At 36.5% G+C, this 25,059-nt stretch overlaps 1 protein-coding gene across 1 annotated transcript in view; it reads left to right on the forward strand.

The window, feature by feature from the left end:
- Window positions 1-1,405: 1,405 nt before the first annotated feature.
- Window positions 1,406-25,059, forward strand: part of LOC113075237 (formin-like protein 13) — a 45,235-nt gene continuing 21,581 nt past the window's right edge. Inside the window, exons 1-10 of the mRNA XM_026247901.1 lie at window positions 1,406-2,071; window positions 2,569-2,691; window positions 3,027-3,098; window positions 3,181-3,354; window positions 4,503-4,669; window positions 10,821-11,081; window positions 11,159-11,735; window positions 12,419-12,581; window positions 19,952-20,063; window positions 23,359-23,449. Coding sequence (XP_026103686.1) covers window positions 2,039-2,071; window positions 2,569-2,691; window positions 3,027-3,098; window positions 3,181-3,354; window positions 4,503-4,669; window positions 10,821-11,081; window positions 11,159-11,735; window positions 12,419-12,581; window positions 19,952-20,063; window positions 23,359-23,449 — 1,773 coding nt within the window. The 5' untranslated portion in view covers window positions 1,406-2,038. The remainder of the gene's footprint in view (window positions 2,072-2,568; window positions 2,692-3,026; window positions 3,099-3,180; window positions 3,355-4,502; window positions 4,670-10,820; window positions 11,082-11,158; window positions 11,736-12,418; window positions 12,582-19,951; window positions 20,064-23,358; window positions 23,450-25,059) is intronic.

Here is a 25,059-nt window from a genome sequence, read left to right on the forward strand (position 1 = left end):
ATGAAAAAGGAAGTTGCTGTAACTCAGACATACAATGTCCAATCTGCCCCAAACTTCACATGTTGGATAAGACTCTTGACCTGAACAGATCTACATGCCCATATTCAGTTATAGTCATAGCGCCACCTATTGGCATCAGGAAGTGACATATTTTACACTGTGACAGACTATTTCTAGAAATTGTATGACATCAATGTATTTTTTGTGGTCAGTCTAATCTAAAGACCTGTGTGATGTTTAGTTGTGAAGATCTTGAGTTTTTGTTAAAAGGTGTGTCCATGGCGCCGTGACAAAGTTCGATGTCTCGTCATGGGAATAAAAGATGTTATAACTCAGGCATAAAGTGTCCGATCTTGCCCAAACTTCACATGTGTGATAAGGGTCATGGCCTGAACAGATCTGAAGGCCAATATTCCATTGGGTGTGGCAAAATGGCTCGATAGCGCCACCTATAAACTTTCAACGGAGTGCATATGGACATTCAATGGAGTGCGCCTCGAGCTATTTTTCACGTTCATGTACAAAAATCGGTACACACATGTAACACACCAATACCTACAAAAAAGTCCCATGTTACGAAATCCGAATCCCATCAGGAAGTCGGTTATTTAGAATTTTCTCAGCAAAATTTGCATTGTTTTTGCCATTTTCAGGGGTTGTACTTTAACAAACTACTCCTAGAGATATATTCAGATCAACACCAAACTTGGTCAGTTAAATCTAAAGGCGTTTGCGATATTAAATTGCGAAGATTTTGAGGTTTCGGTAAAGGGCGTGTCCATGGCGGCCTGACAAAATTCGATGTTTCGCCATGAAAAAGGAAGTTGCTATTACTCAGACTTACAATGTCCAATCTGCCCCAAACTTCACATGTTAGATAAGACTTCTGCCCTTAACAGATCTACATGCCCATATTCAGTTATAGTCATAGCGCCACCTGCTGGCAACAGGAAGTGACATGTTGTATGCTGTGACAAACTACTCCTAGAATTTTTTTGAGATTAATGTATTTTTTTGTAGTCAGTCTAATCTAAAGGCCTGTGCAATGTTAACTTGTGGAGATCTTGAGTTTTTGTTAAAGGGCATGTCCATGGCGTCATGACAACTTTTGATGTCTTGCCACAGCAAGAAAAGTTGTTGTAACTCAGGCATAATTTGTTTGATCTTCCCCAAACTTCACATGATCGATAAAAGTCCTGCCCTGAACACATCTGAAGGCCAATAGTCCATCATAATGATAGCGCCACCTATTGGCAACAGGAAAATTGGCACATATAAGTGACTTTGACATATTCCACTTATATAAACGATTTGAAATGCATATTTCTCACCTTCACCTTTTTACTAAAGCCACACGATTGCGGTGAGCCCGGGTGCGAGGGCCCGTTCATCGCTGCTTGCAGCTTTAATTTTACTATATATTTATTCAATTAAATGTTGTCTTTACAGGTTAGAGCTTTAACCTCTAAAATATTACGGTAGATAATATTTAAGCTGAAATGCTTCATGCTGATTGTTTAAATGCACTGATCTAAATTTGTTGTATCAAGCATCTTTAAAAATCACACTACATACATATATTTCGCACTTTATTTTATCGTCTTTTTGACTGCGGCGCGGTATTTCTGTCGGATGTACGCCATCTAACGGTTGAATTGTTACAAATTTGAAACTTATTCGGAAATACATGTTTTATTTAAAATGCGAGAGTACAAACAACTGCTGTATATATGGAGACAACAGCAGAGAATCACTCTTACTCTGCAATCGAGGGATGGACATTGCGTGTCCCAAAGAAAGATGGAAAGTCAGATAAAGGGCGGAGGTGTATGACTTCATCTTTTTCTATTTTTCCCCCCTTCAGGTAAGACGCATTTAAGGAAGTTGACTAGTAATAAATCTGCATGCCATACAAGCATACCTACTTCTCTCTCACATAAACATGCATCCCGTTTCAGATGTATGCAGTCCTCAGTAAGTTTACTATTTGACAACACTTGATGGGTGATCTCACATGCTTCAAGTCCAATGAAAAAGCATGGATAACAGAAAGACAGTGCATGTTCCTCAGGTAAGGACCTTTTTTATTATTAATAACAGGTTTATTTAACAAGTATTCAATGTAAAAAAGTCTGTTTAACAACAACTTTGTGGAAATAGAACAGATAATCTTTTAAATAAACTGTTTATGTGAATACATAAAATGGGTAGGACCATCAAATGTCAAAAACATTTGACAGGACTCTAAATTAATCAAATTTTATGAATTTTCACTTTCATTAACAAATTAGTGCATTTAATATGACATTTAACAAAAGAAAAAAAAAACATTGTCTCTATAATGTGTAATAAAAAGTTCAAATGTACAAGAAGCACAACCACGTGTCATATAAATTGGCGTCCACAAATCATTCTGATGTGAACTATCATAGAAAAGGGTAAACTTCCTCATTTCAACAATTTGTGAGCGAGTTCGTAGTTACCAAACACAGTTGTTGCAAGGAGACTGCATGTGCTTGTCTTATGAATAATCACAGCTCTTGACTTAAACTCTAATTGTTTCTACAGCTTAGCAACGAAATGCAGCTGAATGTCATGAACTGGGTGAAATCAGGCCAAATGAGTATCGATGAAGCTCTGATGCGGGCTAACAATGGCATGTTACACAAGCAGAGGAACCCTGAGCCGGAGGTACAGTATGGGCTATGTTTAAAACTCTTGACCTTATTGTTAAATGAAGATTTAAAGATCTCATCAGCATCGATTTTTAAAAAAAAAATCATAAAATAGATTAGCAAAATGGGTGTGTACGCCATTTGGACCGCAGCTTGACTGAATTAGTCACATATTTTACTTAAGAGCTTTGAAATGTTTTGACACAGTTCTTTTTAAGGAAATGATTAGTTGTTCAACCAGTCTTCATGGTGCTAGCCCTAATATTATGAGCGGCTCTCTATGGAGATTGTAATCAGTCCTCGTCAAGTTTTTAAGAGGAAGTATTATAGTTATTTTTTATTTTTTTGTAGGAAAAACAGTCACGGTACAACTTCAGTGTTCGTAAGTTCAACCGGTACATATGGCAGAAACGGGTGTTGCAGGTGTGTATCTATACACTGAACTGCTCTTATCCAGCTCTGGTCTCTAGAAATCACATATAACAAATGCACCTTTTTGCTTCAGATTGATTTCAGCACAAGGCTTTTGTGCAGCATCGAGAAAGGCATTGTGAAACGACAGCTCTGTTTTTCTGAGGTGAAAAACTGCCATGATGCACCAGGTACCAGGTTCTCGATTTCGTTTAGAGATCGTTCTGACTATGAGCTGGAAGCGGCGTCCTTAGAGGACAAGCAGCAGGTGAGAACATCACATGCGACGGGGACTGAATTTCAATTCTGTACCAGATCATTAAAGGAATAGTTCACCCAAAAATGCTAATTTACTCACCCTCAGGCTATCCGAGTTGTAGATGAGTTTGTTTATTTACTTGATTTGGAGAAAAGTAGCATTACATCACTTGCTTACCAAGTTCCTCTTCAGTGAATGGGTGCCATCAGAATGAGAGTCCAAACATATAATAAAAATAATCAATATGACTCCAGTCCATCTATGGAACATTTTGTGAAGTGAAAAGCTGCTTGTTTTTAAGAAACAAATCCTTTATTAAAGGGTTACTCCACCCCAAAATTAAAATTTTGTCATAAATCACTTACCTCCATGTTGTTCCAAACCCATAAAAGCTCTGTTTGACTTCGGAAAACAATTTAAGATATTTTGGATGAAATCCTGGAGGCATTAGACTGTCCCATAGACTGCCAAATAAATAACAGTGTCAAGGTCCTCAAAGGAATGAAAAGTCATCATCAGAATACTCCATCTGCCATCAGACATGCAATCTGGGTTATATGAAATGATGGGAAAATGCTTTGATGCTTTGCTTTTCAAAGCTTTGATTTGAATTTAAACAGCGCATCCTTGTGGCGCGGATGACACAGAAGAGCACATGCAGCATGGTGATATAGAGTGACACAGAGGAGACCGTTGATAAAGGAATTATTGAATAAGGTTGTTAATTTTGTTTTATTCACTTACAAAAAGTGTTTCCGTCTATGGGACAGCCTCAAGCCTTCAGGTTTTCATCCAAAATATCTTAAATTGTGTTTAGAAGATGAACGGAGCTTTTATGAGTCTGGAACAACATGGGAGTAAGTGATTTATGACAAAATTTTTCATGGCGAAACATTGCCGTCAGACTCTTATTCTGACGGCACCCATTCACTGCAGAAGAACATTGGTGAGCAAGTAATGCTACATTGCTCCAAATCTGTTCTGATGAACAAACAAACTAATCTACATCTTGGATGGCCTGAGGTTGAGTACGTTTCTTGTAAAAATATTTATTTAAATACATAGCAGATCTGCTGCTATTTCTAAATCGATTTTATTATGAGTTTGCATGCTTATCTGATGATAATAGATCAAACTGTGTTTCGGATGACCTTCAGATCATGCAGCTGGTAAATCAGGTCATCTTCAATAACATCTACAGCCTTCTTGAGAATGTGAACTCGGTTGAAATGCAAACTGAACACCTGCCTCCCACTCCTGACAACCTCAAAGAGGGCCACCTACTACTGCAGAGAGGAGGATTGGCATCATTCAAATGGAAGAAGTATGCACAATTTTAACCCTTTTTTTTTGTCTGCTTCTTGTAGACTAGTGCTTAGCAGTTGTTAAACTAGTTAGTCTGGAACATAAGTCACAAACATCTCATCACTGACAAATCACCTTTAGGCCATGTTTGTTAACATTTTAGTGGTGTTTACTCACTAAGACAGGCATTCTGCTCACTCAAACTTTTTAAACAAACTCCTGACCATAAGGTTTAAATTATAGAAGGGTTACTACGATCACGATCGGCCGATCGTTAATGCGCATCTCATCAGTAAAGCCGGTTCTCTAATCAGCGGTTAATTCCATCAGGTACGTGATTTCACATTGAGCAGCTGTTACTACATAGAGCCGTTGTTAATAGAGAAGATGCGCAAATCCACTTCATTTTCAGTGTTTTTTGACGCATCTTCTCAGTTAACAATGGCTCTGTGTAGTAACAGCTGCTCAATGTGAAATCACGCACCTGATGGAATTAACCGCTGATTAGAGAACCGGCTTTACTGACGAGATGCGCATTAACGATCGGCCGATCGTGATCGGAGCACCCCTAAATTATAGTATGCTTCTTTTCTTGCTTCTTTTTTTTTATTTTATTCTTTTTTAACCACTGGATCATATATAGGAACTAGGAGTCGGATTAACTAAAATCTTATAATGAAAGATAAATATGAAGTTTGTAAAAATTTTCTCAAGGATAATCCTTGAAAAATTCACATTCTCAAATATTGTTCTCATATTATTTTATTTTCTTAGGGTTAGTGTTATATGAATGGCTGAAGAAAATAATTTCAGAGGCTTTCATTTTTTCATTTCTAGTAGCCTGCAGATTACTAGAAAAATCACAACAAGCTATTTTCATCATAACCTGCTTGAGGGGTGCTCAGCACTTGGCCTTGCATCATTTAATGCACAGTGTATTTTGAATAGTTTATTTATCTGCCTTATTTTTTAATGCCAAAGTTTTGTTCTGTAAATGTGCAAGACTTCCGGTTCATTAGTTGCTGTCGGGAAATAGCAAGTAGAATAACAAAGTGCAGCAAAGAATACTGTTTACACTACAAGCCACTGTGTTCAAAACTAACATACTATATTAAAATACATTTTTAAGAAACACTAGTTTGCAATATCAAGCAGCAAAACAAGTTTGTACAACTAACTAGAAGTTGATTATCCCAGACACAGTCAATTTACAAATAGCTCTTACAGTAAAAATAAGGAGGATAACATCAGATTAAAAACAAACTCCCTACACTGTAAAAAGTGATTCTGAGTTTTAGTCAGGTGGACAGGTAAAATCATGTCCTGTCAACTTGCAGTGTCTCACTACATAATAGGATGAGTTATAACAACCTCAACTTGAAGGGAAATGGAAAACTTAAAATAACGTGTTCATATAACAACAAAACATAGGTTCTTTCAACTTTCAATTTTCTGCGCATGTGCCAGAAACTCTACGTCACGATGACGTACTATTTTAACGAATTTGAGCCAGACACGCCATCGCCATTTTCTACACGAGAAGACGAGATCACGACGACACTAGTTGCTGATGCGAGGAAAAAGACGAAGGAGCTCGTATTTGAATGTCTTCAGATGTATTTTTATAGTAAGTATACCCTGATTTGTTCTTTCTTTCATGTAAAAATTAGGCTTGTTTCGTTTGCGCTCACCGACCGCGTATTGATTTCATGCTATCACATTTGACAAACTAAGACAACTTGATTAGTAACGTTAATCAGGAGCTACACGCACTGGCACGCACATTTTTGCTAGATATACAGTGTGTTAGACACTGAGCTGCTGTCGAGACGTGAGCAGAAAGAGAAGTCGTCTTTGACTAGTATAAGTTAATGTTGGTAAATAGATAAAGTGTACATATAAATTACTTTTTAGCGTGTTCTTGATCGGATCTCATTATCGTTAGAAATACAGAATGACCAGTAACGTTAATATCTGAAGCTCCGCCGCCAGTCCATATTTGTGTTTACCATTACGAATAAAAATGCTTGAGTTAACGTTACTTCTTGTTTAATGCCCAGTAAAGTCTAGAAAAGGAAAGAGAGCAAATGGCTGTGGAGATGATGACTCCAGACATTACATTTGAGCAGCACGTATTCTTTGAGAAGGCAAGAAGTCGTTGATGAGGAGCCACCAGTGTCACAAATGAAAATCCGATGGCCAGCAATTTTCACTGAGAGACAGGTAAATTGTGTTTATTTGTTTCTGTGTGCTTTGAATTAATCAGAAAATCGTGGGCTGTGAATGTTGTGCTGTTATATTAGAAAGATATGGGCAAACATAATATCCTAAGATTATGTTGAGTGATTTTTTTTTTTTTTTTTTTTACTAGTTAATGTTTTAAGACTGTCCCTGAGATCTTTGTTCAATTTGTAAATGTATTTATGTTTTTATAGATCAGCAAAGAATTCACCAGGCTTGTGTCAAAGGATCTGAGCAAGTCCTTTTTGGAAGGTCTTAGATGGTCATCTCTCGAAGCTGATAAAGTTATTCCTAACAAAGCGTTATGAGGACATTCCAGAAATGACTTCAATACTGGAGAGCCTTGATAAGAATGTGAGTCAATTTATTTTAAAGCAGTCTTTCTCTCCACAAAATGACAATTCTGTGATCATTTACTCACATCATAAACCTATTGATAGTGACATCTTTTCATACAATGACTTCAGAGTAAGTATCTAAAAAGTAACATATTCAATTTCCATGTCATATTCAAAGTCTTCTGAAATCATACAATGTCTTTGTATGATGAAAACATAAAAATGTCAGTCTTTGTTTACAATGATGTTTTATTGTTTTAGCTACTACATAATTATCAAGCCTCATTTGTTCTTGCCAGTCTTTTGATCAAATGGCATGACAGAAGAACTAATGAGGTTTGATTTTGTTGTAGTATGCTGTAGTAACATCAAAAATGATATGATCAGTTCCTTACACAAACTTTTAAAACTTTTAAAAAGGCAACATGAGTTGTCCTTTATAGATCTTAACAGCCTAGCCATTGTTCATTTTCATTGTTATGAATATGTTTGCATGTGTTTGGACTGGCATGTTGGTGAGTAAATTACTTTAATCATCTTTGGTAACCTAACCTTTAAAATATTTTAAAGTGTTGTTACAAACCCAATGAATTTAAGGCAGGGGTGTCCAATCCTGCTCCTGGGGAGTTAACATCCTGCAGAGTTTAGCTTCAACCCAAATTAAACACACCTGAACCAGCTAATCAAGTTGTTCAGGATCACTACAAACCTCCAGGCAGGTGTGTTGAATCAGGTTGGAGTTAAACCAACTATCTAACCCTCCAGGAGCAGAATTAGGCTGCTTTCACACTGGGCTTGTTTGCTGCGGTCCTAGCCCGAGCGCGATTGTTTACGGCGACCCCAGCAGCTTATTACGTCATCACAAACGTGCATGACGCATGATAGAAAACAGAACGTGGGTCTATATATATATATATATATATATATATATATATATATATATATATATATATATATATATTTTTTTTTTTTAATATGATATTACTATCATCCCTTACATGTATTATATGTAACTAAATGCATCATAATAAGCTTTAAAAGTCCTGAACAAGTGCGCACCCGAGTCAGTGTTGCTTTCACATTCACCCGAACCGCGGCACGGTTCGAGTGCAACCGAACAAAGACCACTTCCTCCAGGTAGCCAAGACTACCTGGAGGAAAGCAACACTGACTCGGGTGCGCACTTGTTCAGGAAGTAATGTGACCTGCGCATGCGTTTAAAGCTTATTATGATGTATTTAGTTACATATAATACATGTAAGGGATGATAGTGTTGATGATTTACCTTGGATATGAGCGAGAGTTAGCCTTCAGTGTGTTCGTGCATAGCGTGTGGAATCCGACAACAAATTTGGAAATCCACTGTCTCCTCAAAAGAGTTTGTTTGCAAGCAGCGGAAAACCACCTTATGCATCACACACACAGTAAACCTGTGTTGTTCACTCAGCTGCGCATAATAGCACTGAATTAATAAAAATATATATATATTGACCCACGTTCTGTTTTCCATCATGCACGTTTGTGATGACGTAATAACGCACCAGGGTTTGATAGAATCCAGTTCGCCGGAAACAATCGGGCTCTGAGTCCATAAGACCGCAACAAACGATCCCAGTGTGAAAGCAGCCTTAGACACTCTTGGTTAAGTGACATGAGCTGGTTACATCCACTATTAAATATTATTTTGGTTCTGAACAAAAAGGTAACAAACAACAGTTGTTGTTCCACATCACTGGTGATCTATTTACAACAAAAGTATACAAGTGTACATATTTGAAATTAATGTTTTTATTTTTCAAGACAGGGAGGGGGTGAAAGGATAAATGAAAAGAAAAACAAAGGATTGAACCAATAAAGCAGGTACTTTAACCATTCTATATTTTACAGACAACAAACCAAAGAATGAGGACTGCAGCATTGCTTGGCTTGCCGTGGTATATGCGAGAGATTCCTTCTAAATTCATGAAGATATGTGAGGTAAGCTGAAACCTTTAAGGCTAAACAAGGGAAAATTTAGATCTCTTAATTTGCAGGGGTGTGGGGACTTTAAATTGTTTGTGAAATTGGTTTTAAGTAATAGTACCTTAATTTTGTTTTCATTCTACAAAGCCCAGTGACCGTGAAGAGGATGTGATCAAGGGTGTGGTGATCGGAATCCTAGTGGTTGTGGAAAATGTGATGGAGCCTCTCCCAGAATTCTACAATGACGTTGCCCTGGTGATTGAGGAAGAAGTGGTGATGCGTCACCTGAGTGACATACCTAATGCTTTTCTGAACCTGATGGGCCTGGTGTATGCATTAAACCTCGATACCCAAAGGAATTAAAATTCACTTTTGAAGTGATACAGCGCCTGTTCATTGGAGTTGGATCAGACTCATGCACCGCAAGAGTTCACACTTTGAAGAGCAAGTTGCTGAGATAAGAAACTATTTTCTCCTTCTTGCTACTATTAGCACTTAAACTGTTACACTGTTTTAAATATTAAGACCATTGTTATTTTAGATTTCATTGTTTTAAGTGTAACATTGGTATTCTTGAATTGCTTTTGAAACAGACTGTTTTCTTGTCTCCTTGTCCTGCTTGACATTTGATTGGGAATTGAAGACACTATTTTATTTGAAGTTGTTAAACAGCTTATAGTGAATTCTTCATGTACTCCTGTTCCTGCAATGAAAATATCTGATAGTGACAAGGAGAGTTATTTGTACTATTCTCTAAGAATGGGTCTGTGCATGAAGAAGTTTGCACATGCTTGTGTGAGCTGAATATATGTGAGGGTTTTTCTTGTGATGTTTTCATATCTTTGCAAGCTAATAGTTTTTGGGTGCAGTGCATCTGTTTAAAAAAATAAATGCTGAGAGATTCAATTTTGCAGCTGTGTTGATTTCATTTAAAAATCTGGTTCCAGGTAGATATCTAGAACTTCTTGTCAAAGCAAGCAATGAAGTCTAGTAAACTCAAAATGTTAAGTTGTGATGTTGATGAAAAATTACTATTTTATGTCAGTTAGACTTGGTTAATGGTTGTGAAAACATGAAAAATTAAGTTCAAACAATATGTTTTTAAGTTGACTTAACAAAAAAATCTAAATGCTTATTAATTGATACAGTACGTTGGCCCAATTTACTGCAAGTTATTTCAACAAATACATATAAGTTGAGTGAATTTAACTCCTAATGTTGGCTAAACTTAACTGAGTCAATGCAATAAGATGACTTGACCAAGTCAAGTTGTGTCAACAAATCATTTTTTACAGTGTATTTGACTCAGTGTTGTACAGTTATTACTGAATTACAAATTTACCAAAAAATTGTTTACATTATTGATTATTCACTTATTCTGATTCACTTTAGAAAAAAATGCACATCCCTGGAATTGTAAAATGTATTATATTAATCTGAATAAGCTAAAAGAACTAAAGAAAATTTTTTAAACGAATGTTTTGTTCAATCCAATATGTCTGATTCATGTAAAGCCTTAAAATGAACCTTAGCCAGCTTTTTTTTTTTTTGAAATAATAGAACATTTCATAATATTACTGTTTTAACTGTGCTTTATAAGGTCCATTCACTCTTGTTCTTCACTCTTAGATACGAAGCTAATCTTCAGCCTGGTCAGCTGACCTTGTTCCCAGTCATTCAGCAGTTTTCCAGCAGTGACACAGGTGTGTCTGTTTCCTCCAGCGATTTTGTCTGGAGTCTCTCAGACATTTACACCAGTGTGGATGATATGAGGTGTACTGGGGGTGATGGGGCAGCTCTTGTCATCCATCTGTCCGACGGTAATGTCAGGGTGGACATCCCCTGCAACACAGACACCTTCACGCTGCACAACGACAAGAATGACTTTGTGTAAGTAATAGTCAAGAGTAAAAGATTGTGAGACTTAATGTTACTCAACAACACTCTTTTTTTTTTGTCTTTGTCAGGTTCCGAATACCAAAAAGTGACCACATAACCCCAGAGGCTATAAAAAATGAGCGAGATGCCTGGGTCAAAGCGATCAAACAGCTTTGTGTGGACTGGAAAAGAAAGTCACATCTTGAACACTTCTATGAAGCCCCGGAAAAAGATTTCACGGATGTTACAGAGCCAGAAAGAAAGACTCTGGACAACCACGAGCCGCTTGCACCTCCACCGGTGCCACCTTCATTGAGACCACGCTTGCCCAGAACATCCCCGATTGTTCCTGCAGCTTTTTCAGCAGCACCAGACCCAGAAACGGCTTCCCTGGAAGCATCAGAAGCAGAACCGCAGCCAACCCTTACAGCACAGAACAGAGCTGTGCACAAGCCAGACCGGACGCCCTCAGCAGTGCCCGTGACCTCACCAGAAGCCACGTGCTCATCACCGGCTCCGTTTGTTTTGCCCCCACCGTTGCCTGTGCCATCAGCAGTGCCAGGTTCTGTCCCTCCTGCCCCTTTGCCCCCTCCGCTACCCATCAAATCCAAGCCGCTTTCAGAGAGGACAAAAGCTTTTCACTGGGACCTGGTGGCTCAGGATAAGGTATCAGCTTATGCTTTCTGTTTTTACTTTTTCTAAGGGCTCCAGGTGTAGTTATAATTTTTTTAAATGTAATGTATATTTTATTTCGGTCAGCGTTTATTTTATTTAAATGAATGAAAAAGTTTTTGAATAGTGTTAGCTTTAGATGTAGTTAACTCTAATAACCCTGGGTCAAACAAAATACCATTAATAAAATACCATTAAGCATTTGCACAATATCAGAATTGTTAAATTAATTGCTTGTTAATTATTTAAAATTATGAAGTATGAGCATGTATTTGAAGAAGTCTCTTATGCCCTTAAGGCTGCTAAAACAGTAATATTCTGAAATATTATTTCAATAAAACTAACTTAAAAAAAAAATATATATATATATTTACTTAGCTAAGTTTTAGTCAACTGCAATAACCCTGTTTGACACAAAAATTGGATTTAAAATTCAAATTACAATTTTTATTTTGGGTGAAAAAAGCCCCTACATGAGGCTCATTTTTGTTAAGTCTGTGTGATGATGTTGTTTGCTTATGAATTCACTAAAAAGAGTAATTCAACACTGCACATTGCAAACGCAGCTTGGTTGTCTCATCAGTGAAAAATCTGTTTTCTAATATGTGATCATTTTTACGCCTGCTGAAGATCACTTTCATTCATGGCAATGTCTTGATGTAAATATGTATTTGCAGATAGAGAAGTCGATGTGGTCTTGCAGGAACCCCAGGAAGATTGAAATTGACACCTCGCGTTTGTATGAGCTGTTTGGAGTGAAAGACACGGCACGCATTGCCAGATCAGAGTCCATCAGTACTATGGAAATCATGTTAAACTCAAAGATCGCTCACAATTTCAGTAAGTATTTATACTTTTTTTTTGTGTTTTCTTGAATCTTTTATCCAGCAACTATGAGGTTTTGATCTTTCAGGCCATTAGCCAAGATCTTTAAAACCACCATTTCACTGTTAAAATATAGAAAATCACAACCAGGATATTTTTCTAAAATGTTTGGGAAGGCTTGAGGTCGAGTATATGGCAGATTTTCATTTTCAGGCAAACTATTGCTGTAAATTAAGAGGATCAAGGCCTTATGTTGTTCTTGAGGAGGATTGTCAGGCCGTTGCTCGTTATAAATGGTGTATTTGTTGTAGAAGTTGTGGAATCAGTCATGGTGAGTGGGTTATTGATCTCTGTGGAAGGATTAGAGCAGCAACAGAGAAAACCCTCTTATGGGTTGACTTTGAATAACAATACATCTGACAAAACAATTTGTGCATAGTGTAGTCCTCAATAGATTTTCAAGTTTGAAAACACACTATGAATTAAAAAGCAAGCTTTTAGCAGACAGCCGTACCGATTACTCTTATGCTCATGTATTTATTAGAGGTGTTTAGGCAAACCTCACTGTTAGTCTTGTTTTATACTTAGCTCGAATTTTGTGACTTATCAGGAAAGGTGTGCAGGATTTTTACCAGGCAGATGATAAAACGGGCAAATATTGTAATTTGAGTTACATTTATTGATGTATCATAAGCCTAAAAGTCTGAGATTGAACATTGAAAATCTGACTCAAGAGCTAATTTGAAGAGATGAAAAATGAAATGTACTCACTCTCCAATTGCTCCAAACCTGTGAGAGTGTGTTTCTTCTGTTGAACACAGAAGAAAATATTTTGAAGAGTGTTGGTATCTTAAAAGTTCATGGTAGCCATTGACTACTGTATTTTTGTCCCTGCTATGGAACTCAATGGCTACCGTCAGCTGTTTGGTTACCAACATTCTTAAAATATCTTCTTTTGTGTTCAGCAGAAGAAAAAACTCATAAAGGTTTGTAACAATTCAATTTTAATACATGTAAACCTAGAAACAAACCTTAGATTTAGCATTTTGTTTAAATTAAAGCAAATAAATGTTATGATGAAGAAATTAAACTGAAAATATAATAATAAAACTAATTCAAAATATGAATAAATGCTATAATACTAAAATAACACTGGAACAGATGATTAAAATTCTGAGTTTTACTTACACTGCTGGTATGTGAAATGGAAAATGTATTGGAAAAATGGAACAGACTTTTTGACCATACTTAATGGGGTATTTAACATCCTTTGAAAATGAAATTAAGCACCTATAGAAAAAATGCTCAGGAACAGTTGACAGAAAACCTGATAAAAGCTCAATGCTGACATCTGAACGTGTCACACAAGCTACATCTAGGTGGCAGTGTTGCATTAAACTGACAAATCCACTACTTGGAAATTGCAGCATAAAAAAAGTTACTGCAATATTTCCGTGTCCTCTAAGTGATACTAAAGCATGGAATATGTTGATTCATCACACTGCGTTTCGAGTGTTCTGTTGAAAACAACTCTTTGATGCTTGTTTCCCAGAAGCCAAGCTTTGTCATACATAAGAAGTATGTTGATGTTCTCTTAAGCGTGTTATTTCTGAGCACCTTGTTTATTTCTTACGTTACTTTGCTTTGCTGGTGGACTTGAATAGCTTTAGAAGCATTGTAATGCTTTTTACAAGATGAAACTGATTTGCAAATAGAAGTAGGTCTTTGTGATCTTGGCTGTTAATATTTAAACCATCCCTACAAGTGTTATACAGATTTTTGACGCCACATTTTTGCGCTTGATTGTTGGATTCTAATAGACAGCCAACATTTTATGTTCCCAAAGTGCACTTAAACTAAATTGTGAGTTGAAAGGGGTTACCGTTACCTTGCACATGCAAAGGTAGACATTTCCACCACTTTTTCATTCTGTTTTCACCTGAGCACTTCACAGAGAGGTAAATCAAGGCCTTGTCTGCTTGGGGAAGAAAAGAGATTGAATTTGAAAAGCAGCCGAATCCCTGTAAAGCTGAACGACAACAATAACACCGGCAGCAAGCAAACGGCTGAGTTTCTCTCGCAGGTGCCTCAATTAGGGAAGCGGTATGAAAAATGCATGGCACCCTTACTAGCCTGTGTGTCAGCTATCTCTTCCCTTCCAAGTGTCCTCTTCCTCTTCCCCTGTCTCTGACAAGCTGCGGCGGCAGGCAATCAGGGCCCAGAGCAGCCCCCAGGCAATTTATCTCTCAGCCAGTCTAACACGAAGGGGCAAAGGACTATAGAGCTCGGCAAAATGATAATGCCTCCTCAGATGAATATTGCATGTTGATCAGTAATAACTCAGCCAGAAAACTCCCCCGACTGCATGGAAAAGAAAAGAGACTAGCAGGGTGATTCAGCTCATAGGAGCTCTTGCATGATGTGAAGGAAATGCCTGCGTGATTTACCCCATCCCGATTGTCCCGTCATATACCACATCAGTATTGTAACAGGATACATTGTTTATGTATCTTTACGGGTTTCGCTGAAGCATTACACAACAAAGCGGTGGTTAGAAATGCAATGCCTTAGCTGGGTTCATTACCATGTAGCTTTATTCCACAGAGGCACAGACACTGTAGCAGACATAGCTTAAAGTTGCTGTGCGCGTGGATGGCAATGTGTTGAAAATACAGATGAAGGAATTATGAGATTGTGCATTGCACTCGTGTCCGTGTCTTATCATCATGAATCAGCTTTCCATCCGTAAGTAGTAGTTTCGGCTAAACTTTTCCACCCCCTCTTGTGGATAAATAAACAAAACGATTACAAATCATCACTCAGTGAGGTTTATTTGAATATAGAGTAGGTGATATTATTATCTTTGCTCCAAAACATGGTGAGTGGCAAACACAAGCAGTAATTTAAAACATTATGCACACATGACTGTTCAAAAGTTTGGGGTTGGTATTTTTTATTTTTTTTCTTATGCCAAGGCTGCATTTATTTGATTAAAAATACAGAAAGAATAGTAAAAGTTTGAAATGTTATTACAATTTAAAATAACTGTTTTCTATTTGTATATATTTAAAAAAGTAATTTATTCTGTTGACGCAAAGCTGAATTTTCACCATCATTAAATATGCTGATTTAATGTTCAAGATACATTTCTTGTTCTTATTAATGTTTGCCGCTCTGCTGTTTAATATTTTTGTGGAAACTGCGATACATTACTTTTCGGGAATCTCTTATAAATAGTTTAAAAACAGCACTAATTTTAAATTTAATATATAAAATAAAATATATAAGTGGTTGGATAAGTGGTTTGGAGACCAGATCAAAATAAATAAATATTTTTTTTCTTTTAAAAATAATATTATTATATTAAATATATAATAATATAATAATGTATATATTATGATATTAAAATCTTTGATACCATAGAATTTCAATAATCCTTTTCACCAATGTCAATATAAAAAAAAAAAAAAAAAAAAAACTCAAGCTCACTGAAGATAAATAAACAGTCATTGAAGAAATAGGAACAAGAAAATAATTACAAGCAATAGGACGAAAAACTACAATAAATAAGAAATGCATTGTGTAAATTAATTAATCTTCACCTTCACTGTATAAGTTATCTATGCTATCTATGTATCTATCTTTCTCTCTCTCTCTCTCTCTCTCTATATATATATATATATATATATGTATATATATATATATATATATATATATATATATATATTTATATATACATATATATTACACTTACTACACACTGACAAGAGCTACTACACAGAGCTGTAGCTCACTGACAAGCTTCACAAAATCGCATTCAAAATCGCCAATGAATCACCAGCAATTTTGAATGTGATTTTTATGTATCTTGTCAGTGAACTACAGCTCTGTGTAGTAAACGCCACTTCTGGAGTCAATTTCGCATTCGATTTTTGCCCAGCCCTAGTTTATAGGCATAATTATTAGCATTATCATTATTTCATTATTTATTTGCTTCTTACTCTAGTTACAAAAGTGATTTAAGTGATTAATATGAATGGCAGACAGGACGAATATTGGACAGCTTCCACTTTAAGACCGAAGTCCGGATACTGATACACATGCGCTTTCTCTCGCAACGGTTTACGTTCCCTCAAGACCTAAATGACTCTGTTTATGAGGATACTTGCAAAGCCAAGCATTTGGACACACATAAATGTTTATGCAATCGTTCAAAGCCAATAAAGCGGCAAAAAGAAGCTGATGCTGTCTTATGTCCTCCTCTCACAGAAACAGAGACAGCACATGCATATAGCTCAGTTGTTTGTGTTTCAACGGCCTAAAATCTGTTGTTTTAAACTGCAGTGCTTAAAGGGGTGGGTGAAATGCTCGTTTTCACTCAATATCCTGTTAATCTTGAGTACCTATAGAGTAGTACTGCATCCTTCATAACTCCAAAAAGTCTTTAGTTTTATTATATTCATAAGAGAAAGATAGTCTGTACCGTTTTTTCCCAGAAAAACACGAGCGACTGGAGGCGTGACGTGTGGGCGGAGCTAAAGAATCACGAGCGCCAGTAGGCTTTTGCGTTGAGAGCGTTTGGAAGCTGTGACATTACCGTGAAGAAAAAACCATCCAAAACAAACCATGGCTAACAGTCAGATTCAGCCGTTTATTTATGATCCAGAATCAGATCCCGAGGCTGAAATTTAACAAGAGCAGCATCAGCAATGACATCTCTATGTGGTATGTACTGAAACTGTATATATTTGCTTTTGAAAATGACTAAGTTCCACTTTGTCGTATTTTCTTAAGCTGTACATGTGGAAAGTGCAGTTTGATGCCAGCATCGCATGTTGTTTACTTGATGTGCTTTTGCGCCGATAGCTAAGTTAACAACACAGAGATATTTGAAGCAGTTTTACTCACCGCCTGCGGTTCCAACACACGATCGTGACCCTTTTTCGTTGGGACTGCATTATCCTTAAGAAATAAACGATGTGCAAATCCGGTGTCAAACTGGACCTTGTTTGTAAAACAAGCATCTTCGAAATGCAGGGAACAAACACAAACACTTGCACAACTCCGTTGATGCTCTGTAAAAATAAACTCCATCCACTGGTCCCTTAATGCTGTTTTTTTTTTGGTAATCTGTGCAGGGTTGTCTTGCCCTGGCAACCAAAAACACACTACTTTTGTGACATTTCGCAACGCTTTCGCTCTGATCAGTGAATGTCTGTTGTGCTCTCAGTGCTCTGCTATACGGGAGCGCGCGCTCTTCCGGCAGAAGTGCCTTAGGACCCATATAAGGAAATTCCGCTCCATCTAACGTCACACAGAGCCATACTCGAAAAAAACTTTCCGAAACTTGTGACAAACCAGAAGGAGTATTTTTGGAACAGAAATACTCCTTCAAACTTACTTAATTTTTGAAACTTTTGAAAACTGTTAAATAATTCTGCAATTTATGTAAATTTTTCATTTAACCCTTTCAATCATTTTACTGATAAAGATAATTTTCACTAATGATCCTGGACTTTAAGACCCATTATTTATATGTTCTCATTTTTAATCAGTTCTGTCTATTTCTGAAATCAACGGCTGAATCATAGCTCTCCATTTCAATGGAATTTTTTTTTTTTTGCTCCCGCTGCATATACTACCTGTAAAGGAATTGCAAATTTAAAATGATTTGAGTCGCAATTATGTCTTGAAAACTTTTCATATGGGTTTGTCTGTTCAGCTGGTGGTGAATCAGGAGTGAGGAACGGTAGTCTGAAGTCCCTGTTGGCTCCTACAGCTCTGAGCAGTTTTTAGTGCAATCACACACTTAGGAAATAAGGCAAACAGCATATCATTTTACAAAAGTGGCACATAAAAGCACAAGGACAAAGTTATATGTTAGTGCTTTTGTATAGAATTTAAAGCTACTTGCTTTATAAAATAAAATGCCTTATTTTTTTTGCTGATATATTATTTTTCAGTGTAGAATTTTTTTTAAATAATTGGCTTTGAATTTGTCATTGTACTATTATTTGATTATTCAAATTATTAAAAAGTCATTTACTTTTCATTAAGAGGACAGCATATCTGAGATTAATAATGCAGTCTCTCATGCTCACCAGTGCTGCGTTTATTTAACCAAAAATACAGTAAAAACAGTAACATGGGACAACAGTGGTGGATGATCTGAGGATCTTCTCCGTGGTAAAGAAAACCCTTTCACAACTTATCCAGTCAAGAGAAGAACACTCTCCAGGAGGTAGACGTGTCAGTGTTAAAGTGTACAATCAAGAGAAGGCTTCACCACAAGGTGCAAACCAGGCCAGATTTGCCAAACAAAAAAACATCTAAAAAAGTCAGACCACTTCTGAAAAAGATTCAGACAGATTCAGCCAAATCAGCAAAGTTGATTGGATGGCGCTTCATAGTTCAAGTGGACAATGACCCAAAACATACAGCAAAAACAGCCCAGGAGTTTTTAAAGGTAAAAAAGTGGAATATTCTGCAGTGGCCAAGTCAATCTCCTGATCTCAACCTGACTGAGCATGCATTTCAATAGCTGAAGACAAAACTTAAGACAGAAAGACCCACAAACAAACAATATTTGGAGTCAGCTACAGTAAAGGCCTGGCAAAGCATCACAAAGAACGAATCCCAGTCTCTGCTGATGTCCATGAGTTCCAGACTTAAAGGGGTCACATGACGTTGCTAAAAAGAACATTATTTGGTGTATTTGGTGTAATGCAATGTGTTCATGTGGTTTAAGGTTAAAAACGAAACTAAAAACAAACAAAAAAAAAACATTATTTTACACATAATGTACATTATTGTTGCTCCTCTATGCTCCACTTTTCTGAAACGCATAGGTTTTACAAAGTGGTAATGGTTGAAATCTTAAGATGTGGATTTTCTTGCTGGGTTTATTGCTGAGATAAAATAATATCAAGGGGTGCAAGACCCTTCTTCTCTTATTAGAGTGAATTCCAATTTTTTCCAGGTTCTGCAAACAGGAAAAATAGACTTAACATTGTAATTGTACCCTTGAACCTGGTGCTGCTCAATCAAAGTATGAATATGTTGCCGTAATGAGCATTATACCAATCGCCACGGCACCCATTACTCATTCCTTTTTTATGTTTGCAACTTCAGCATAGCCAGCTTTATTAGGTAAAATTAAATTCCCATCAATTCAGGTTTTGTACAATGCAAATCAGCATGCATCTGGCCCTCATTGGTTTATGTAGAGAGAGGTAATTAAGCACACCACCCTTTTGTCTTCAAAATGCGCTTGGAGTTTTTCATCGCAGGTGGGAAGAGCTGCTGTCAGCAGAGATTGTTTCAAGTGTTGCTCAAGACTGAACATTTATGTGTGTGTTTAACTTTATTATGTGTTGTCCCCACAGATATTTTTCTCAGAAGTTTCCCTGTGCATCCAAAAGAGCTCAAGGACAAATTATTGATTATAAATGAAGAGGAAGGGGGTCTCTCTGACGAGCATATTGCCTCCCTCAGGAGGTAAGAGTTACATGGAGACAAAGCAGCATGCCAAACTCCACAGCTGACACAGTAGTTCATCTCTTCACAAGCGGTGGTGTATGTGTAGTAGGGCTGTTGATTGATTAATTGTTTCTTTATAAACACGTGTTTATAGACATCGTGTTTTGCTGCTTTTTTTCAGTATTTCTTGGCATGAGCGCCACATTTCTAAGACAGCTTCTCAGCTTAAGTCAAGTTTAAAAATGTGTGTGGAATATTTATGAATTTCATGCTGATCCAAGGTAGTTTATGCTGGTCTGGTACATCTTTAACTGTGCTGAAATATTTGATTTTCCTGCTCAAAATTTGCTTGTAAATCTCTCATTATGCTACTGTATTTAATCACAAAATCCAGGATTCAGTCTTTTTGCCAAATAGTTTTCTTTCGTTTAGCACAGGCTGTGGAACTGGTTGGTCATAGGACTCATTTGAGCTGATCTAACCTCTTTAGTTGTTATACCCTGAGCAAAGTCAACAAAGTCCATGCGAATGATAGTTAGCATTTTCAGGAAAAAGAAAATCTTCTTTGGGGGAAAATTACCCACAAATTATGGTTAAATGGTATTAACTGTCCATTTAAGTGCCACTATATTTAATCAAACTTATTTTTTGTATTATTATTTATTAACATTTAGTTTAGGCTTTCCACTGTTTAAAACTTAACAGTCTTAAAAAAATATTCCGTACGAAAACATTTTAAATAAAAATTTCTGTCCACAGAATTGTTTTAAAAGTGATCACATAATTATAAATGGTATAAAATTCAGTTAAATACTGTAAAAACCATGATATTGTGAAATATTACAACAATTTAAAATAGCTGTTTTGCATTTTAATATGTTTTAAAAATGCAATTTATACATATGATGGTGAAGCTGAATTTTCAGCATCATTACTCTAGTCTTCAGTGTCACATGATCCTGATAATGTTCATAGTTCACTGAAAAGCTTCGCAAACAACTTTATCATTGCAGCAAAATTTCATAATATTGAAAATATCATTTGCATTTATTTATGTAGTTTGTCAGTGAACTATACGGCTCTGTGTAGTGAATGCTGCTCCATCTGAAAGCAGGTTATGGAGATTTACTACTGGATACAAAACCTGACAATTTCCAGTGAAAATGTCTATCTTGCACATCAAAACAGATTCATCGGCACTAAGGAGTTGTGTCGGTGCACAACCAAATAAAGATAATAATTCCACAAATAACTGCAATTGCAGGTTTCAAACAAAGATGGTGGCAAAGAGGCAAAACATACAAACTGCAGCTTTAAGTAATTATTTTTTAAGACTGTTAAGGTTCAAACAGTAATAAGTCTAAACTAAACAGTAAAAAAAAAGAAAGAAAGAAAAACACACAGATATGTTTATCTGCTTACCCCCAGGGCATCCGAGATGTAGGTGACTTTGTTTCTTCAGTAGAACACAAACTGAGATTTTTAACTCAAACCATTGTAGTCTATCAGTCATATAATGTAAGTGGATGGGAATCACAGCTAAAATAAGAAATAATAAAAAACATACACAAACATAACCAAATTGAACCCTGCGGCTCGTGACGATACATTGATGTGTAAAGACACAAAACGATCAGTCTGTGCAAGAAACTGAACAGTATTTATAAAGTTTTTTACCTCTGATACACTGCAATGTCGGAACTGTATGAGCCCCTACTCAGAACACAGCCTGGATGAGGCGTCTTCTTCTTCTTGCTTTACAGTGGATTGCACACTTATAAGTGCATTACCGCCACCTATCTCTCAGGTGGATCATTGACACTCCTAATTGAGATTGTAGATAGAGTGTCACTGGTCAATTTGAGAGACGGGTGGCGGCAGGGCCGGCTCTGCCGACAGACACAAAACAATCGGTCTTATAAGTGCATTACCGCCACCCAGGGCCAGCTCTAGGTTATTTGGTGCCCAAGGCAAATTTTTAATTCTGCAATTTTGTGCCCAGTCCAGCAGATGGCACCCCAGGCAGCCTGTCTGGGGCGCCATCTGCTGGACGGGGCGCAAAATTGTTTAATTTGGTTTTGTTTGTGTATATTTTCTTTTTTTTTTTTTACTGTATATTTTAGGCATAATTACCATCCACTTGCAGTATATGACTAACAGACTGCAATAGTTTGTTTTTAAAATCTCTGTTTGTTTTCTGCTGAAGAAACAGTCACCTCTTGGATGCCCTGGGGGTAAGCAGATAAACATCAAATTTTTATTTTTGGGTGAACTATTCCTTTAACCTCAAAAGTTGATGCTTGAAAAAAAGACTTGTGTCCATGTTATTTGTCAGAGACCCTTTTATAAAATATAAATGAAAATACAGCAGTGGAGACCACAGTTCAATGCGAAAGAACAGAGTGCAGTCTGTTTTGTAAGATACTCAAGTGGCAGATCTAATGAAGACCACGGAGACTGCGGGAAGTCACGAGCAGTTCATGTTGAGGAACACACCACAGCATTTCTTTAATGCTAATATAAAAGAGCATATGCCAGGCTCTCTTAACAGAACAGCCTGCTTCTGAAACTTTTATTGGATGAATTTGAGGAAAAGGAAACTATTGAGTTGCCCAGAGGGAAGCTGGAAAAATGCTTTCTCTTCCACATTTGTCTGCAAGAAGCATCCTTAGATGACTGCTGGAGGCCGATCTGCATGCGGGAGGCATAATCTAATGTACCTACTGAGAGATTTATATTTATTTAGCCAAATGCAACCAATATCTGAGTGTGGCTTCCGAATGCAATCTCAACTGGGATAGTCCCAGCAGAAGCTGCAATATTAATGGTAGGTGGCTGTGGTTTCTCCATCCAGCATCCTTGAGCTCATGAAATAGTCAGTGTGGTATGGATTTGAAACATGCTAAAACGACCTGAACACAGGTCCATTTTGGAGGTGAGCCAGGTTCAAACAGGATGCAAGTCAGGAACAGCCAGAGCATCAACTACCTGAACACTTTGTACAAGCTGACTGCAACTTGGCTTTTAATCAACCCCTGTTCCTCGGGCCAGTGGAAATCAGAGTAGCATGCACCCTTTTCAGAGGACAAGAAGGAGAGATGCAAAGAGAAAACGAGGCAATCTCAGAGGAGAAAATAGGCTTGCTAGGCTAAAAAGAAACAAGGGTTGTGAGACATCCTTTTAGAATTGTGCATGCTTAAAATGGGCATCTATGAAGTATTAATGAAGCAGAGAGTTTGGACCGATGTAAAATGAAATTAGGGCAGGCATTTCAGTGCTTTGCCATGTTTACATTTGTGGTGTTGTTCATCAGATACATGCCCACCCCAGATGACACTGAGATGTATAAATCACACAAAGGAGATCCGAGTGAGCTGCATGTGGTGGACCAGTACATGATGGAGGTAAAGCCACGGCTCACACTGACATCACACATAATCTCTGAAATAACATGGTCGATCACGTGATGTGAATGATATTTTTCATGCAGTTTTTGATTATTAGATTAAATGTTATCTTATTTCTAAATGTAATTGCAAAAAAACAAAAACGTACAATTAAAAGCCTAAATTTGTATGCAAATATTTAGATTTTTTGCATTATCACATTATTTTCATAAAAACAAGCATTAAATCATTTATATTTTGTTAAAATATATTTAATATAAAAAACATATATATATATATATATATATATATATATATATATATATATATATATATATATATATATCAATTATTTAATATTTTATTGTCATGAAAATAATATATTTTTTTATTCGTTAATTTATTAAAATTATATTACATTTAAATCTATGCAAAATCAAATAATACATAATGAAATATTCAATTAGTTCTGTATTATATTAAAATAAAATAAACATTTGTTCAAACAACAACAATGTATAAATCAACAAGTTATATTTCTATGATGTATATACTTTTTAAATATATGATGCATAAATACTTCAAAAGTAATACTAATAGTATCATTGTTGTTTTTTGCCTTACAGTTTGGAGAAAACTGCTTGAAATGTCGTGAAAATATTATAATTTTAAATTAATAATTAGAATTTGAATAATCATTTATTTTCATTTTGAGGTGAAATATGTCTCTGACAAGTTCTTAACAGGGTTTTGAGATTCCTCCAGATATTGTTATCATCAGCATTAATGAGTATTACTGTGCATTTTCTAAAAGCATCCCTCAAAGTCTGCATTACTCATTACCTACAGATTTTGGGCCATCTAGTCAGTCGCCTTGGTCGGCTTATGTGCACAGCCATATTTTCAAGTGCACTGATCCCCACTGTGTAAAAAAATCCATGAGGGGATTTCATTTGACAGCTGTTGGTTTGAATTCTTAACCTCCATCTTCACACTGCAAATGAACCACATGACTTGATAAAGGGATTTTGTAAGAGAATTCAGCAGTAGCTGTCTAGTGTTTGAGAGGAACCTTTAGTAATTATAACAAGCCCTGGACATGCCTTTTGTGATGCATTAATTACAGCGCCAGTCCATTCGAAAGGTTTTCAGGATCGGATTTATACAAGAGATTTTAGTTTTTCATGGTTTTCAGCAAACATTATTCTTGGATAATGAGCCTTCCACAATGTTTTTTTTTTTTTTTTTTTTTTTTACTGGAACACCTTTCCGGAAGTGGTGGACACAAAAAATTTGAGATACATAATACATAAAACACGTAAAATATAAATGTCTTTAACTTGAAATATATATGTGTGTATCTAACCTGAGGGCATACATTATGATTGTATTTCAGTCAATATCTGCAGGAACCTGTTAAATATGTGTATCACTGATTTACACAAAACTTGTAATATTTCATCCTAAAATCAAAAGGTAAAAGTTAGAAATTGTAAAGACATTTTCCGTTCATCTTCGGAACACAGTTTAAGATATTTTAGATTTAGTCCGAGAGCTCTTAGTCCCTCCATTGAAGCTGTGTGTACGGTATACTGTCCATGTCCAGAAAGGTAAGAAAAACATCATCA

Source organism: Carassius auratus, unplaced genomic scaffold, assembly GCF_003368295.1.
Source record: "Carassius auratus strain Wakin unplaced genomic scaffold, ASM336829v1 scaf_tig00016526, whole genome shotgun sequence".
Lineage (NCBI taxonomy): Eukaryota > Metazoa > Chordata > Actinopteri > Cypriniformes > Cyprinidae > Carassius > Carassius auratus.